At 46.1% G+C, this 19,861-nt stretch overlaps 1 protein-coding gene across 1 annotated transcript in view; it reads right to left on the reverse strand.

Annotated features, from left to right (window-relative positions):
• DIS3L2 (DIS3 like 3'-5' exoribonuclease 2) overlaps positions 1–19,861 on the reverse strand; it is a 1,275,365-nt gene that overhangs the window by 1,155,830 nt on the left and 99,674 nt on the right. Inside the window, exon 4 of the mRNA XM_082248603.1 lies at positions 8,742–8,900. Coding sequence (XP_082104729.1) covers positions 8,742–8,900 — 159 coding nt within the window. The remainder of the gene's footprint in view (positions 1–8,741; positions 8,901–19,861) is intronic.

Below are 19,861 nucleotides of genomic sequence, written 5' to 3' on the forward strand. Positions count from 1 at the left end.
AATACAGGGCAATCTTGGAATAGAAAACCGGTTAGTCTGCAAAAGAGACTGGGGCACAGGTTAACCTTCCAGCAGGACAACGCTAAACATACAGCCAGAGCTACAATGGAATGGTTTAGATCAAAGTATATTCATGGGATAGATAGGGGTTTCTAAAAAGCATTGACTCGGGGGGGGGGGGGGGTGAATACAAATGCACGCCACACTTTCCACATATTTGTGAAACTTAAATTTTCCTTCCACTTCACAATTGTGTGACTGTGTTGGTTTATCACAAAATCTCAATAAAATGCATTTACAATTTTGGATGTAGAATGAAAAAATGGAAAAATGTCAAGGGGTGTGAATACTTTCAAGGCACTGTACACACACACACACAGTTCCTTTAAAGCATATTAAACAGCACAGTGCTTGTGTTACGTAATTTGTTCCATTGTATGATGTAGGGCTGGGTTCACACTATTGCGAATTGGATGTGGGTTTCCCCGCATTCAATTCGCATGTCAGGAGCCTGTGACCGGCTCTCAATGGAGCCAGGTCACACAGAAACAGGATGGCTGCAGGACGAATTGAAAAGGAGTCCTGTGTTTTCTGGTCCAGACTCCAATCAGACCCCTGCTATGAGCTGCTCTGCACGTAGGTGTGAACCTAGCCTAAATATATCTGTTTGATCCAGCCTGTTCCTGTGTCCCCATGTCTCTGCTGGCCACGGTAGGTAATCATGGCTGATCTAGGATATCGTGGTCAGTTTATGTGCCTCTGTCATCCCGCTGTCTGGTCTCCTCTCTCTCCCTTCCTGCCTGTCCGTTCCAATGCCTGTGTGAGAGCGACCTCCTCTCCACCTCGCACCTCCTGCTGCTCTTTCCTGGGCTTGAAAATACCATGTAAAAGTAACTTGCATCCCCTCTGTTTCATCAAGATCTAAACTACTAGGTGCCTATTTTTTAAAACTCTAATCCTAAATACCTTCTCACAGTGGTCACGTGACATTCCTCTGCTTTCTGGCTGGGGGGGGGGGGGGGGGGCTGGGGTCTGAACCCCTCCCTTCGCATTCCCTAAAATAGTGGAGGGCCGAGGACTGAATGTAAAAATCATTGCAGAGAGACGGGATTTACAATTAGAATAAAAAAAAAAAAAAAAAAAAAAAACTGGACAGTACTATAGATCTTGATAAAACAGGGGGGATTGGCAGCATTTTATCATCCTAAACTTAGTGGTTGTAAACCCACTTTAATTACTTTTACCTATAGGTAAGCCTATATTAAGGCTTACCTAAAGGTGTTGTAAATATCTCCTAAACTTGCACCGTTTAGGAGATATTTGCAGTGCATGCAGCCGATGACGTCATCAGTGTATGCGCTATGAAGAAACGGCCACCCAGTGCTGTTTCTTCAGAGCCCTATACCGTGACTGGCAGCTCCCGCGCGCATGCGCAGGAGTGACGTCACGCGGCTCCAGCCAGTAATACTGTCGGAGTCCGCAGACCCGGACGACGGGTGAACATGGATGCGGCCAGCAGCGGGGACATCGCGGGCTTTGTCGGAGGTATCACATAATGTGCTAGTATGCAATGCATACTAGCACATTATGCATTTACTTTGCAGGGAAGAAAAAAAAAATGTTGGAGTTCACTTCCTCTTTAAAAACCACTTTAAGTAAATGGGACTTTTAGGGTGAATTCACTGAATGGAGCGCTGCCACATCGCTTTACCGCCACTCCCAGCTGTGGTAAGTGACAGTGAGGTGCACAATTCAGTGCATCACAAGGCTCTTTTGTTTTGTAAAAACTATAAGAAAGATACAAAAACTTACTCTTTAGAGAAATATACAGCAGCATGATGTACTGTGGTGAGGGGCGGGCCTGGATGGATAGCTGAATCGGATGCCAGTGGTGACTGGCGAGTGGTCTGAGGGGACTCAGGGAGGCAGTAATAGCTGAACTCACAGTGGGTGCTCTGCTCTGAATGTGGTGGTGGCCGGGTGCCAGTGCCATGTGATGAGTCAGGCCTGGCGCCTCTGGCTGTAGTGCTGCAGCACTCTGGTGAGGTCAAGTGACTGGTCTCGAGTCGACTCTCTTGAAGTAGTCCACTCCTCACGTCGGACGCCACAAGCCACAGAGGCGGAGCTCCGTGAAAACCGGAAGTTGGGTAAACGTCCCTGCCTCACATTCGTTTAGTTTTCATTCGTTAACGAAAACGGATTTGATTTGTCATAGAGGTCGTCATTTGACGAAAATGTGCTATACTTTGCGTCTCGTTTTCTTCAGTTGAAAAATGCCGGTGACGAAAAAGTTTTCGTTGACGAAATTAACACTGCTGTAAACTCCATTGGCTGTAATGTCATTGCACATATTACCTGAATATATTACCAACATTAAATATTAGGGAAAAATATAAGAAAAGTATTTTTTTCTTATTTGTTTAGTCTTCAGCAGCTTAGTAGATGCTCCTTACTTATGCGTATACGGTGGTGCAATACACGTTTAAACTTTAATGTGCTATTATTGCATGCTCTGGATGGAATTGTGTTGCCGATATAGAAATGGCCAGCAGAGGAGTGTTAATTTTGATGTCAATTTTTTTATTTAGTTTTAGTTAAAGTCTTAGGACTAAAATGCCATTTTAGTTTTAGTCGTATTTTAGTCATCTGAATTGTTTAAAGGCCCGTACACACGTGCAGATTGTCGGCCCGAAAAGATTCGGCCGACGACCGATTTTCGGCTTGTTAGTATGATGCTTCCGACAGCGCACTTTTGGCCGAACAGAATCTGTCGTGCAAGCATTAAGATTTTTGTATACCGACACCAGAACGGCCGATTGTTCGCCAGTCAGTACAGAATTCGGCCGACAAACAGCAGATTTGCAAGACTGGGCATGCTCGGAAAAGAAAAAAACACAGGGAAAGTTAACCATCACATGACATCACTTCTGCAGTCGGCGGACAAAATGTGTGTGCAGTCTTTTGCACTTTTCAGCGGACACGACAGCCCGGGGACAAAAGACGGCCTATCGGTTGGCCGACGATCAGTACGCGTGTACGGGGCTTTAGTCGTATTTTAGTCGACTAAAATTGTGTTAATTTAGTAGACGAAAACGTTTTAGTCGGTTTTAGTTAACGACATTAACACTGCCATGCAGTGGAGCCGGCACGCGTACCAAGCCTCAATCTAATTACCGCTTCCTCATAACCAGTGTAATTGCGAAACGCGTTGTGGCTAGTGGAGCATGGATGGCGTACTTCCTTTCCCTGTTGCGGTAACAAGATCGAGGCTTAAGTACGCACGCCGGCTCCAGTGCACGGAGCAGCGATTGCACGGCCCCAGAGACTGCTGGATAGACTTCTAAACGGTTCAGAGAACAAACCATGGCTGTAATAAAGACCACAGCAGCCATATCATGAATAAAAACAGACAAAAGCATACACAAAAAAGCACAGTACGTTCAAAACATAGAAACATTGAATGTGTCGGCAGATAAGAACCATTTGGCCCATCTAGTCTGCCCAATACATCTGAATCCTATGAATAGTCCCTGGCCCTATCTTATATGAAGGATAGCCTTATGCCTATCCCATGCATGCTTAAACTGCTTCACTGTATTTGCAGCTACCACTTCTGCAGGAAGGTTATTCCATGCATCCACTACTCTCTCAGTAAAGTAATACTTCCTCATATTTTTAAACCTTTGCCCCTCTAATTTAAAACTGTGTCCTCTTGTGGTAGTTTTTCTTCTTTTAAATATGCTCTCCTCCTTTACCGAGTTGATTCCCTTTATGTATTTAAAAGTGTCTATCATATCCCCTCCGTCTCTTCTTTCTTCCAAGCTATACATGTTAAGGTCCTTTAACCTTTCCTGGTAAGTTTTTTCCTGCAATCCATGTACTAATTTAGTAGCTCTTCTCTGAACTCTCTCTAGAGTATCTATATCCTTCTGGAGATATGGCCTCCAGTACTGCGCACAATACTCCAAGTGAGGTCTCACCAGTGTTCTGTACAGCGGCATAAGCACTTCTCTTTCTACTGCTTATACCTCTGCCTATACATCCAAGCATTCTGCTGGCATTTCGTGCTGCTCTATTACATTGTCTTCCCACCTTTAAGTCTTCTGAAATAATTACTCCTAAATGCCTTTCCTCAGATACTGAGGTCGGGACTGTGTCAAATATTCTATATTCTGCCCTTGGGTTTTTACGCCCCAGGTGCATTATCTTGCACTTATCCACATTAAATTTCAGTTGCCAGAGTTCTGACCATTCTTCTAGTTTTCCTAAATCCTTTTCCATTTGGTGTTTCCCTCCAGGAACATCAACCCTGTTGCATATCTTTGTGGCATCAGCAAAAAGACAAACTTTACCATCGAGGCCTTTTGCAATATCACTTATGAAGATATTAAACAAAATTGGTCCCAGTACAGATCCCTGAGATACCCCACTGGTAACATGACCTTGTTCTGAATGTTCTCCATTGACTACAACCCTCTGTCTGTCACTCAGCCACTGCCTAATCCACTCAACAATATGGGAGTCCATGCTCAATGACTGCAGTTTATCGATAAGTCTTCTATGTGGGACAGTGTCAAAAGCCTTACTAAAATCTAGATATGCAATGTCTACTACACCTCCACCGTCTATTATTTTAGTCATATACAATACACAATTTAGAACACAGCCCTACTGAGCCCCTCCACAGCCAAGATCAAAACAAAATGATTAATAAAATGTCACCCAGAAGGGGATCAGTAGTCAATCTTAAGCTCCCTGGACCTCCAACTTTGGTAATACCCAGTGGCGGCCAGTGCGCAGAACGCATGGAGTTCAATGGGGCTTTTTTTTAGTCACCCGATTAGAGCCAGAGGCTCTAATAGGCTTCAGCAAAGGGTGGACCCGGGGCGCAGAGCAGTGCGCCCGAGCCCACCCATTGTGTGACAATAGCGAATGAAAATTCGCTATTGTCACATGGATCCTCCTCCTGGCCAATCAGGAAGCAGGTCCGATACGCGCTTCCTGATTGGCCAAAAGGCAAACCCCATGCCATTGGCCGAGGAGGAGGCGGGAGGACTGAGTACTCGAGGAGACGCCGGGGGACTGAAGAGAAGCCGCCACTACAGGTAAGTGCACTGGTCTCTGGGGGGGGGGGCTGGGCACGCTGGCGCCCCTGCGCATTGAAAGGGGGCACGCTGGCGCCCCTGCGCATTGAAAGGGGGCACGCTATGCCTTAATTACTGAAGGCCCCTTTCACACTTTTGTGACCTCAAAGTCACGCAATATTTTTACAGAGTTTGCCGCAAAGCAATGCTTATTACATTTTTCTGTTTGCGCCCCCCCAAAAATTTTGAGCACCAGCCGCCACTGGTAATACCGATCTAAACCTAGTCATCAAATGTAACAAAATAGGATTTTATACTTACCCTAAAATTCATTTCTCTGAGTTCATTGACGGACCTAGTGCTCCATATTCATAACCATACTGTTATATCGCCCCCTACAAGAGTAGGACGCTAGCCAGAAAATGAGTTATCTGATAACTCCCTTTCCAGGAATCCTCCAGGACAGTTACGAGAGATAGCTCCTTCTACAGGAAACACAAGCACAGTTAAGTTTAAAAGGCCGCCCCCAAGGCTGCCCCTCAGTTGTAAAAAGATGAACTGGACAGCTTAGGCGAAAGCCTGACATATCATAACCATAATTAAACCAACCAGTAGGGCGGGGCTCCACCATCCTGGAGAATTCCTGGAAAGGGAGTTAACAGGTACTAACTCAGACTTTCCCAAGTCATCCTCCAGGACGGTCACACGAGACCCCAACGATGCATACCTAGGGTGGGACTACAGCTTGCAGAACTTTACGACTAAAGGATAGATCCTGGGCGGAGACCAGATAGACCCTGTAGTGTTTGGCGAACGTCAAATCGCTTGACCATGTGCAGATTTGATCGGCCGTGGGAACCAGCCTTTTCTGCCCAAGACGTGGATATGGCCAGAGTGGAGTGTGCATTGATGTCAGCCGGTAAATTTTGGTCCCGAGCAGTGTAGGCTGCACAAATGGCCAATCTAATCTATCTGGCTATGGAGGCAGCTTTACCCCTCTGAGCGCTTCCGATAAGGATGAATAGGCTGGACGACTTCCTAACCGCTTTGGACGTCAGGCGGTGCATCCTACACTACCTAGAGGTCACCAAAGTAGCGAAAGCTGATCGTTCTGGGGATCAGTTGAACAGGTGGGAAGGCATAGGCAAGGTTGAACCTAGAAGGGAACGCCAGGGCGTCTATGCCCAGAGCGCTCTTTTCTTTGTGTAACGAGAAATAATAATTTGTCACTTTCTTGTTGCTCTCGGTGGTGAAAAGGTCTATTTTCGGAGATCCACACTTCTGCACCATCAAGTTAAAGATTTAAAGATTTGATGAGTCGTCTACCTGATTTTCGATATTTTGCTTTCCGGTAGGAAGATTCATTGTGACACTGTTTATTAGGTATCCCAGAAACACTGCCCTCTGATGGAATTTTGTTGAACTTCTGAGTGTTGATCACCCACCCCAAGGACGTGAGAAGTCCTCTGTCATCTGGAGGTTTCCCAGCACTTCTGATTTTGATTGACCGTAAATCAGGAAGTCGTCTAGGTAGGGGATTATACGAACCCCTCTCACTCAGAGATCCTGGATTACCTCTTCCATAATCTTTGTGAAGATTTGGGGAGCTGAGGCGATTCCGAAGGGGAGCACCTGAAATTGAAAACAGGCGTATCTGTGTCCCTGAGTGGATGGCAAATCTTAGAAACTCTTGATGTTTCGGGTGGATCGGCACATGAAGATACAAGTCTTGCAGATCCAACGTCACTAGGAATGCACCTTCCAGGAGCAGGGTTCTTACCGAGAAGATGGATTCTATTTTTAACTTCCTGTACCTCACCTGGTGGTTGAGATCTGAGGTTTAGAATGAGACGGTGTTTGCCCAATGGTTTCAGTCGGAGGAAGATTCGGGAGAAGAAACCTGACGAATGGTGAGCAAAAGGAATCTCTTACCACCTTCTCTCGTGGGAGGTTCAAGATGGATGCTTCCCAAGCTTCCCTTGCCGGGGATGCTTCTGGTAAGGATGTTGTCCAGAATCCGTGATGAGGACTTGCTGTAAACGATTTTGTAACCGTCTGACAATTTGTAGGATAAAGGGGTTTGGACAAAATGTTTCCTACTGGGGAAAGAAATGTCGCAGCTTTCCCCCTACTGGAAGACTGGTGTCACTAGGGGTTTGCCAATGCTGCTGGCGACATTCGGAAAGAGGACATTCGATTTTCCTTTGTTCCTATTGAACACCCACTTCCTTTGTGTGTTTGGTTTCTTGCCTTTAGATTGGCCGTCTCCCCTCGGCCGACGAAAAACATTTCTGGGTTTTAACCTTTTGGAAGGAAACCCCTTGGGATTTGTCTGCCGATCTCTCCAAGACCTTATCCAGTTCTTGGACGAATAGGCGGCTTCCATCGAAAGGAATGCTGCATAGTTTGTTCCTGGAAGCGTAGTCTCCATCCCAGGTTTTGAGCCAGAGATAGAAGACACAAGATTGCTTTATACTCCTGATGAGAAAAAAGTATTTAGCACTTTATATGAACAAAAATAAGAAGAGATCAGGGCTGCTCTGTGCAAAACCACTGCACAGAGAAGGTAAGTATACCAAGTTTGTTTAAAAATGTTTCACCCTAGGGCCTCATGCATACTGGACGTTATCAAAACACCAGTAGAAAGCTGTAGCTGTAGGGAGTTTTTCAGCTTTTTTTCCAGTAGCGTTTCAGCTGTAGCGTTTGTTTAGCACACCTATACTCCAACAGCTTATGGCTCAAAAACATTGATAAATGCAGAATAGCTGCGTTTTTAAGGTTTGCCAGACTCAAAGTGTTTTTACAGCTGAAAAACTCCTCTCAAAACCCACTAGCCCTGGTGTTTTTATTTTTTTTTCCCAGCCAGAAAACGTCCCTGCCAAAAACGGTTGATAACAGCCTGTGTGTGCATGGACACAGGATAACATGTTGGGGAGTCTACTGGCTGCAGAAGAAAAAAAAATGTCCGACGCCAAAAACAGCAGCTGTAAAAACGTCCAGTGTGCATGAGGTCTTACAATCACTTTAAAGGACACTAGAAAAACACTAGAGCCTCATGGGGCACTAGGAGGTTGACCCAGCAAAGCTTTTGCCGGTGTCCAATCACCTGAAAGTAGTGACATACAATGGCAGAAGAATTGATTCCTCTAGGTATACTTTAAAATTACCATGTTAGTCATTTAAAAAAATAAATAAATGAAAAAAAACAGCAGCACTATTCGCAACAGTTAAGAAATGGTTTTTACAATCCCACTGATGAATATATTTGTTAACCCCCAGTGATTAATGAGGTCATCCACCTTATAACTGGTAAATGATAGAAGAAAAAATAAATAAATAAAATTTAACCCTACTAATAGGCACCCCAGCTGAAGCTATCTTTTTATGGGTACCGTATTTATAGATAAAACAGGTTCTAACAGTTACTACCAATATAGCAAAAAATAAAAAGTTTGACTTCAGTACACATTTAGCCTACAGATTTTAAATGCAAGCTTACAACTGGTTATATCAAATATGCAAATAATAATTGAGTGTAAGCGTAACGCGAAGGACTATTCCATTAACATATTTCCATAATTCAATAACATATCAATTACCAGTGTTAATCTCTCAACTATTCCAAGTGTAACGATGAGCACTTGTCTATTTAAATACCTCTTGTTGTCCCAGTCTGCACAGGCCGAGTTCCTAACTGCGTGTTGTACATGTTTTCACTAAGGGACTCCGAAAGCTGTCTTTTCCTATCGAGGCTTGGGGGTAAACTGGTGCTTTCAGACTGGTATCTGATCCTAGAAAATCCTTGTTTATCACCACCTGAAATTACATATTACAAAAAATATAACACTCCAAAATCTTGCAATATCCAAGTTCATAGTAGAAAACAGAACTCTTGAGCAACAAAAGGGTGATTTGAAATTTAAAATGGTCATGATGCTTAAGAAAAAAAAAAAAAAAAAATCTAGAAAAAGGATGATTGGAAAATAGTAAAGAATGTCAAAAAAATAAAAACCTTTACTAAAAGATTTAAAACTATATTGCATATGTAAGCTGAATTTGGCAATTTTAGCATTGAGGCATATCATAAAAAATGGATTTTTGTAAAATCTTACCGTAAAATCCTTTTCTCTTAAGCTCATTGACAGACGTAGTCCTCCTTGATTAATATCAACTCGAGTTATACTGCCCTCTACAGGAGTAGGACTAGACAGGAAAGAAAACGTTCTGGCCACACCCTAGGGGCAGTCCCAGAGGGTATATCCTCTCACTTCTTGCTACAGCAAATCAGTTATGTCACAAAGCAGTGTTTAGAGAATTTAACCCAACCCAACTCAAAAACAGAGGGGCGGGTACTAAGTCTGTCAATGAGCTTAAGAGAAAAGGATTTTACGGTAAGATTTTACAAAAATCCATTTTTCTCTGTCGCTCATTGACAGACGTAGTCCTCCTTGATTAATATCAACTCGGGACGTCCCAAAGCAGTGCCACAAATGAGGGGTGGGAAAATGGAAATCAAAATCCAATCTAGAAGGCCCAACCGGTGCCAACTAGAAGTTTTAAAGGCTCATCAATCACACGATGAGACTCAACTGAAATTCCAACGGAAAAAAACCCTCGAGGTAGACCACCGGTCTCCTCAAATTGCGGCCTGCAAAACCTTGCGGCCAAATGAGGCATCCGCCGATGCCATCACATCAACTTTATAAAATTTTGTAAAGGTATGAACCGACGACCAGGTAGCCGCCTTGCACACCTGGACCACTGACGCCTGATGGCGGTAGGCCCAGGAAGTACTGAGCGCTCGAGTGGAGTGCGCCTTAACAGGGAACGGAGGATTCCGACCCTTAATAGAATAAGCCTGTACCACCGTCTGTCTAATCCATGTGGAGATAGTCGCGGCAGATGCAGGCAACCCCTTTCTGGGGCCATCCGTGATCACAAAAAGTGAATCCGTCTTACGGAACAATTCCGTAGTCTTCAGGTATACCCTGATTGCCCGAACCACATCCAAGGAATGCAAAGCATATTCCTGAGGATGATTGGGCTTAGGACACAAGGAATGAGTAGCCCAAGGCTTCTGAAAGAAGATTGCTAATGCTGAAACCTGACCCTTGATAGTGCTCAAGGATAGTTTCTGCTCAACCCCCTTTTGCAGAAAAGCCAAGATTCGGGTCACCGAATAGGTACGTGGGGGAAATTCCAAAGATTCACACCACGTGATACAAGTCTTCCATGTGCGATAATAGACGTTGCTGGAAGTCGCTTTCCTTGCTTTAATTAGAGTAGGAATAACTGAAGCTGACAACCCTCTGTCCTTCAGTACCTGGGTCTCAATAGCCAGGCCATTAAAACCAGCGACTGTAAAGCACGATGGAAGATCGGTCCTTGAGACCGCAGATCCTCCCTGAGAGGAAGTCTCCAAGGAGCGTCCGCGACTAGCCTGTCCAAGTCGGCTTACCCGGCTTGATGAGGCCAGCTCGGGATTTCCAGGATAACTGGAGTTCCCTCCACCTCTATCCTGCGGAGAAATCTCAGCAGCAATTTGAGAGGGGGGGGGGGGGGGGAAGACCTTAGCCGATACCGCCTTTACAGGCCGTTCAGCGTGTCTGCTGCGTCCACTAGAGGATCGCGGGTGCGAGCCCTGTTGAGCCAACCTACCAACAGATCCATATCCGGGGTGCCCCAATGAAGGGACAGCTGGTGAAATACCTCTGGATGAAGAGACTATTCCTCTTGATCCAGAATCTGACGGCTGAAATAATCTGCCTGTCCACCCCCGTGATAAATATCGTGGAGAGAACTGGAACAACTGTTCCCCCAATAAGAAAGTTGGCCACTTCTATGGCCGCCAGGGCACTCTTGGTGCCCCTTGGTGATCGACATAAGTCATGACCGTGTCATAGTCCGATTGGATCCGAACCGGGCTGCCCTGGAGCTGCTCGGTCCAGTAAATCAGACAAAGTCTGATCGCTCTCAGTTCTAACACATTTATCGGTAACCTGGAATTTATCAGAAGAAATTACTTCCCCTGGCTGAGCATCGGAGACCGAAGCCACCAGACCAGAGCCTCCCTGGTCCGCTCACTCAATCGGATCCGATTGTCCAGGGAATCGGGATTCCGATTCCATATGAGAAGAATCTCCTCTTTGGAGAATTCGGGTATGAGACTGGGCAAACGGTACTGCCTCTAAGGAGGCGACCATCAATTCCAGCCAGTTGACGGACAGCAACATCCGAATCATTGACTGAATCTTCTGGAGTTTCTCTGCCTGGAGAACCACTCTTGCCAAGGATGTATCCAAAATTAGGCCCAGATAGTTCAGTCTCCTGGTGGGAACCAGGGATGATCTTTGGGAAAAGCAACGAAAACGCTGATGTCCTGCGAAGATGGGGATATGAGGATAGGCATCCTAAATGTCTATGGATGCCAGGAAATCCCCCTGATGCAGGGAGGCCACCACTGTATGGATGGACTCCATCTCTTCCAAGACCAGAATTGGACGCACCTAGCCCTTTTTCCTGGGCATTGTGAACAAGTTCGACTAGAACTCCTCCAAGGAATGGGAACTACCACTGCTTGTTGTATCAAGCTGTCCCCCGCAAAGCTTTTTAAGCGACCCGGGGATGTTGAATATTGGAAGGGAAGAATCGCACCGGTGGAAGTGAAACTCGATCTTGTATCCCGACCATATGACCCTGCGAACCCCTTTATCCGGGATTCTGGAAAGCCCTGGATCCGGAAACCGGTGAAGACGTCCCCCCACCCTAGAGATGGGTGGGGCCCATTCTGTCAATCTAACGGGATAACAGTGGCTTTATTTAGTCTGAAATCGGTGAGTCCACTATTGGTGGTACCATCCATCTTTGTAATGAGGGATTCCTCAAAATGATAGCGCCTAGCATAGCGTTTGGAAATAGCAGGGCTCATTTACGGACGACCCTATTTGGGCAAGGGAAACCCTTCACCATTTTGGTAGGCTTGCTAGTACCAAAAAAGGAATAGGAGTCTCAGCTACCTCTGCCGGTGTAACCTCAAGATTTAAGGTTTCCCGGACAAACACAACTAGTGCTTCCACCAACGCTTCTTGTGCTATGGCGGAGGCAGAAGCGTCCTCCTTACTGTGAGGAGACCGTACCTGAGACAACAACCCCAGAAAAGGGACTGAAATAACCAGCTCAGAATCCGTATCTGAGGTATCAGATGACATAGGGGTAGGCGGGGGTCGCTCTTCTTGACCCCCGTCCCTGACAGGCTACCTCCACCCGGGATACCAAAGACTCCAAAACTGCTGATAATGCATCATCACAAGTGGGGTACTGGAGGGTCCTGTGGCCACCCTGAGGGGATCAGGTGGGGATACATGTGTGGCAGGGTTCATGTAACAAGACACTTGCCAGCAAACACAAAAAAATTAATTGCAAGAAAAATTTTTTTTTTTTTAAACTTAGTCCCCCAGCGCAGTAGTGCCCCTCAGTCTTATCTCTTCCTTAGGAAGTGACTTTATCTTTGGACCTTAATATGCTCTCCTCTATCTTTATTATGTCTTGAAAAATGAAAATTATAATTAGATCTTTCTGCCTTTTCCATATACAAACCTCCAACCAACCGGGATGCTGATTATTTATAACCATATGTGATATATTTGATTGATGTATATTATATACTTTCTTGGTAACAATTTGTGCTTTTTCTTAGTGCTAATTCTTCCCGAATCCACTAGGGGTCTCTGTTTATGTGACAACACGTTACTAGGGAGCCTGACTGTTTTTATCCAATTACCGCTGAGCTCCTGGTATTAAAAGATGAACGTGATGGACGCCAGTTACGTCCTGAAGAAGCGTGCTGCGTCACGCGAAACGCGTCGACGTCACACGCTGCTACGCTCACGGACTCCACCCTCCACCCTGCTTGGGACACAGACCGCTTAAACGGACTGGCTGCTTGGCGCCCAAACACTACTTGGTAGATGGTAAGCTCCCACACCCTCTGGCGGACATCACGGCTTGCTCCCTCAACGGATCCACCACGGCCGGACCTGCCCATGGATTGATCCTCTAGCTACTGACAGACTGTGCGCAGCGCAAACCATATGGACTTACACGACTTATACGGTCAGTAACCGGCTTTGTTCCTGTCGCTTTATGCCTGTGTACCTGTCAGCCCTGGCGGTACTTACATAACAGACCATACTGCAATACCGCACAAAAGGCTGACCGCATTATCTGAGATATACCACATGTGTCTATCAGTGAGCACAGTCACCTATCCCGGACTGTTATACCCACAGACCAGAGGACATTCCACTCTATAGGTGCTCTGATTGCTCAGACACCGATACTGTCTCAATATCAGATCGTATACGCTGAATCACCGCCTCAAGCTGTCAGTTTGCTTGCTTCGCTTGTTAGTCTGTCTGCTTTAAGCCATGTCCGTGCTGCTTTATATGGTGTCTACTGCTGTGTCTCTGTCTATATAATGTTGGAAGACTTTGGAAAGTGAAGCCATGTAATTACATATCCATTTGCCAGAGTGAGCTTGTGGTAGAGCAATTGCCTTTTACACCGACATAGATGTGAGGACCCTGCATCTAGCGGTCATTATTGGAAATCCCTGCATTACTATGGACTGAGTCTTTTATACCACCAAGTTGATCATTATTCCCAGCTGGGTAACTACACATATCTGGAAGTGGCCCCTGTATATACATACATATATTTACAAACTAAAGGGTGGTTAATTCCATGATAATTTCTTGACCTAATCATCAGGTTGATTTCCACATGTGCCATCTGGGTGGTGGGTGGAGTCTGATCATAGCGTAGCAGCGGCATTTCACAAGACAGGACCAAATACATAATTTTATCTCCATGTCAGTGGGTTAATTGTAAATACTATTTCATATAGTGTTGATGTTGTTGCTTGAATTTTTATTCAATTATTTTTCTCTAATAAAGTTTTTTGCTGTTTAAAATACGTCGCCTTTGTTGGAGCCATATTTTGCAACTGCTTTTCTTTTTATTTGTTTTTTCATGTTCTAAATAGTTGCTTGGCCCACAGGCTATATGCTGCTGGTTTTGAGGAAATAGACTATATACACTATATGTCACACCCTCATACGCCGATACGGCTCTGAGTGATTTCCTGAGGTTCAGTTTTTTCTTCCCCTTTCCCTTGGTATATATGTGCCCCTCAGTCTACCTGCTTGGACCCCTCAGAAAGAGAGAGAGAGACCCCAAGGCTCACCTGATGCACAGAAGTTTCTTATCAACCTGCTTCCAGCACTGTCTGTTACAGACAGGAAGTCTTTGGCTTGCTTTCCCTGGGCCAAGGAGGCGGCTCCGCCCCTTTACACGCCTTCCGGCGCCTCCCAATTACTCCACGAGGTGTTTGTGGTCACCTCAAACATGGCCGCCCCCATGCTGGAGACACGAGGCTACGCCAATATGGCGGCCTCGTGCGATCTGCAGGAAAATGGCGGCGGCCTGTGTAGGATAGCGGCGGCTTGCAAGCTAGCAGCGGCCTGCGGGATGTGTGCATTCGGCCTGTGCGGCCTGCGGAAGTGCCTCGGCCTGCGGGAGGTGTCCTCGGCCTGCGGGAGGCTGTGCGGCCTGTGGAAGTGACCGGCTTTCTGGAGGGATGGCGATCTGTGGCTGCAGTCACTCAGGCATAGGCATCGGCCTGTGTACACACTAGACAGGTAGGATACCTCTATACCTCAATAGTAACGCCTTTTAGTCTGCCACTGACTTTAGTCACCCTTACAGTCATATAGTGACTTTAGATAGTCAGCTCCCAAACCAAGCCTCCTGGTTTCTATTCACAAAAATGACACTCAAATTGGGGGATCTGTGACCTGTTATAGGATAGAGGGGAGACCCAGAAAACAGAGTGTCCGACCATCCCAGAGAGGGGCCCGCGTCCACCAACAAACCCGACAGGGGGAGAGGGGGAACATTCTACTCACCATACCGGAACCAGGCGGGCGCCAACTCCTGACAGAACCCCTCTCCACTGGGGTGGGGGGGCTGTCGACCAATACGGACGCCGTGACTGTTTAACTCGCAGGGTCAGTCCCCGTCCAGTGGGACTATGTCGCGGCCGACCCAGCGCGGAGCTATGGCCTGCACGCGCTCGTAGGCTGAACTGGGGTGACCACTGGATCTCAACATCCAGCCCGTCACCCAGTTTCAGCGTACTTGCTTGAAGATCTCACAGGAACACTGGAGAAAAAAAAAGCTGTCTAAAAAAGTATTTCTAAAAAAAAAATCCTGCCAGGACCGAAGATCCTAGCAAGGAATCTAGGTCCTTACTCCTAACTAGACAGAAAAAAACTGATTTGCTGTAGCAGGAAGTGAGAGGATATACCCTCTGGGACTGCCCCTAGGGTGTGGCCAGAACGTTTTCTTTCCTGTCTAGTCCTACCCCTGTAGAGGGCAGTATAACCCAAGTTGATATTAACAAGGAGGACTACGTCTGTCAATGAGCGACAGAGAAAGGGAGGTTTCTGGGTCTGCTGGATACTTCAGTTTGTTGCAGTGTAATGTGTTACAGCTGAACTCCAGTGTCAGTCATTCAATAGGCAAACATTCACTCTTCAATCTTCTCGGCAGCAAGGGGATAAAAAAAAAAAAGAAAAAAAAGGGACATGGTCAGGCTGTGATGGCAGAGAAACACCTAGGCCCAGCCTAAACACTGGAGCCACCACCACTGTGTATCCTCCCCCTCAGCTACAGTACTGTCTGGCTCTATGCAGCAGTATCATCACAAATCACAACCTAAAGCAGCTTCAGCAGCAGACGACCATCAGAAAGGGGTAAAGCATCATGAGGACAGACTACATAATTACAGCCCATTCTGGCAGCCCAGGGAGGAGAGATAGAAGCCCAAGCCCACACTCATCAAGGATAAAGGTAGGCCACAGCAGCCATTTCCCTTTGCTCATGCCCCTTCTAATCTATTGGACAGATTTAAGAAATGCTACCACAATGAAATATAACCCGAAGTGACTTTAAGCACCCAATATCTAGTACTGAAGATGTAGAAAACATCCAAGCCCTACAAACTCCAGTAAATCGGCAGTTCCACAGCAAAATGCTAACCATATCATGGTTACGCCCTTCGTTCCCAAAAAGTAGGACCAAGAAAACAGGTCGTGCTGGAACAATCTGCGCATCAGAGGCCTACCTAAACCTACTAGAGACCCCCGATTTGACTGATACTATGAGAGGGAATGGATCCACCAGAGCAGAAGTCCTCCTCGACAGAATGCACAGAACACTGACCTACCATTCAAGGAGCTATGAGACATTGGTATGTTGCCTCCACTGTTCCGAGAATGGTACACTCCAGAAAGTCAGAGACTTACCTCAAACTGCCTTTGACAGTGTCCTAATCACCATCCATGGTGTTGTGGCAAGAGAATCCCCAACCATAGGAAGGCTTTAAAATCTCTACTAGATCAATTATGCAAACCAGGGAGCTACTGAGTGCAAGGATGGAAGATCGCAGTACCCAGAGGAAAATAGAGTTGTACATTTTTAAATGTTTGTAGTTTTAAAAAAATCGGTATTTGTGTAGTTCGATTTCTGTGTTTGTCTTGCCTTGTAACGATGGTTTCACAGGTCACAGCTGATCAACTCCATGTCCATGTATTTATTCATCCAGCTTGTCCCGATTTGCTAAAAGGGACAGGCAACTTCCTGTTCTGGGTCACAAACCATGACTCCCCATTTCCTGTGGGTTGCGTTACAAAATATGGGAGTTAGGCTGGCCAAAGACTGTTCGAATCTCAGCAGGAAGCAGCTGAGATTAAAACCGTGTGTGGGCAGGCTGAATGTACGAAGTTAATCAACTTGGGTACAACCAGCCTGCCAGATTCACTTGTAATTAGTGCTAGCATCTGCTATAGTCGCTAGCAATAATCACCGTCTTATCAGAAAATTGCTCAAAAGCAGCAGACAATTGCTCAGCAGGAGCAATTCCCCTGTCAGCACTGTGCGTTGGAGGAATCATTTGAATTTCTTTCCTGCAACCAACATTGCACAGTCTATGGCCTGCCTTAGTGCTAATTTGAGGAAAGACTGCATGGTGAATAGTTAACCACCTGAGGTTTGTACACTTGCATCCCTTTCTTATCCAGGCCAATTCTTACCTTTCAGCACTCACACACTTTTAATGGCAATTACTCAGGCATGCAACCCTGTACCCAAATGAAATTTGCATCTTTTTTTGAGATTGCCTTCTTTTAGTGGTAATAACCACTGGGTTTTTTTTATTACTATAAAAACCAGAACACACCAACAATTTAGAAAAAATATACGAGTTTAGTTTTGTTATAACATTTTGCAAATCCCTAAATTCCTATAATGATAAATTCCTTGTTTTGTTCCCGGAATAGGCATGGAGAACAGTTTGAAGAAATTTGGATTTAGGTCAACACGGGAAACAAGTTTTATTTATGTATTTTGTTGAATTCTTTGCTTAAAGTGGACTGATAGAATTTTGCATCGCGGATTCTTCTTGATAAATAATTTGTGAATTATTTTGTGGAACACTAGATTCTGGCAGCAGCTATATATACACACATACACACATACACACATACACACATACACACATACACACATACACACATACACACATACACACATACACACATACACACATACACACATACACACATACACACATACACACATACACACATACACACATACACACATACACACACATACACACATACATATATATATATACATACACACACACACACACAAAGCATGCACAAACTGTAGCCCAAAGTTCCAAATTAAACAACCTAAAAGTACAAAAAGGTTACCCTACTCAAGCGCTTTACTGGGCTGGAGACCCTAAACAAGGGGAGCCTAGCTAATGGCCATTTATCTAAGCTGACTTTCTCTATAACAAATACTAGCAGGGTTCATACACATTTTTACCAATAAAATTCCATGACTTTTCCATAACTTCACGTAAATATTCATAACCTAAAGTTTCATGAAATGTCTATGTATACATTTTAAATAAGAAGAAAATACATGTCACACCCAGCATATTTTTACTAAAATAAATGACAATCTTTGTAGTGTACAGTACCTCTGCAGTTAGGGTTTCGTTTCTGGATACAGCGCGACTCAAAATGGTCCCTTGTTTTACAGTGGATGAGATGGAAGCGCCACTGCCGCAGCTCGGAGCGGGTGTCACTTAAGGCGCACGGGTGAAAAAGCTGAGAACTCTGATGTAGGGGGGACTCTGGTGACCAGAGACCACTTTCCACAGAGTGAATGCACTAAGGAAGGGAGGGGGGGGGGGTGTCCTGATATAAGGAGGAACCTTTATAACAGTGCCCCCTTACATCAGTGACCCCCCCTCAGACTGGCCGGGCAGCACTGTCACTGACCTCCTCTTAGGTGCACTATGCTCTGGTTTTATCCTGTAGTCTCCTCTCCCCAGTCCACACATGTCTGACTTCTCCTGTGATCCCCACCCTGACAGCACTCCCACTTTTGACTCCTCTCCAGACCCCCTCAGAGACTGCAGACATAATAAAAGACAAGAGGTGGTCAAAGGCTGTGGACATGGTACAGGAGGTGGTCAAAGGCTGTGGACATGGTACAGGAGGTGGTCAAAGGCTGTGGACATGGTACAGGAGGTGGTCAAAGGCTGTGGACATGGTACAGGAGGTGGTCAAAGGCTGTGGACATGGTACAGGAGGTGGTCAAAGGCTGTGGACATGGTACAGGAGGTGGTCAAAGGCTGTGGACATGGTACAGGAGGTGGTCAAAGGCTGTGGACATGGTACAGGAGGTGGTCAAAGGCTGTGGACATGGTACAGGAGGTGGTCAAAGGCTGTGGACATGGTACAGGAGGTGGTCAAAGGCTGTGGACATGGTACAGGAGGTGGTCAAAGGCTGTGGACATGGTACAGGAGGTGGTCAAAGGCTGTGGACATGGTACAGGAGGTGGTCAAAGGCTGTGGACATGGTACAGGAGGTGGTCAAAGGCTGTGGACATGGTACAGGAGGTGGTCAAAGGCTGTGGACATGGTACAGGAGGTGGTCAAAGGCTGTGGACATGGTACAGGAGGTGGTCAAAGGCTGTGGACATGGTACAGGATGTGGTCAAAGGCTGTGGACATGGTACAGAATGTGGTCAGAGGCTGTGGACATGATACAGGAGGTGGTTAGAGGCTGTGGACATGGTACCGGAGATTTTCAAAGGCTGTGGACATGGTACAGGAGATGGTCAAAGGCTGCGGACATGATAGAAGAGATGGTCAAAGGCTGCAAACATGGTAGAAGAGATGGTCAGAGACTGCGGACATGGTACAGGGGATGGTCAGACTGTGGACATGGTACAGGGGATGGTCAGACTGTGGACATGGTACAGGGGATGGTCAGAGACTGCGGACATGATAGAAGATAGAAGAGCACTAGGGGGGGCCGGAGAGCACAGGGTAGCAGAGAGCACTGGAGGAGCTGAAGGGCATGGGGGGGGGGGATAGAAAGAATTAAGGGGGGGGTTTGGAAAGTATTGCAGGGGGGTTGGAAGGCGCAGGGGAGTGGAGAGCACTGGGGGGGCGGCAGACAGGGAAAACGGGGATGATTGAGAGCACAGGGGGAGGGGGGAACTGGAGAGCACTGTCTGGGGGGGGGGGGGACAGGAAATCACTGAGGGGGAGCCAGACAGAGCACTGGGGGGGGCAAAAAGAGCACTGGGGGGGCAACAAAGGAAGTTGTATAGGAGGGGGGATGGGGCA

This window comes from Pelophylax lessonae, assembly GCF_965119305.1.
Source record: "Pelophylax lessonae genome assembly, chromosome: 3".
Classification (NCBI taxonomy): domain Eukaryota; kingdom Metazoa; phylum Chordata; class Amphibia; order Anura; family Ranidae; genus Pelophylax; species Pelophylax lessonae.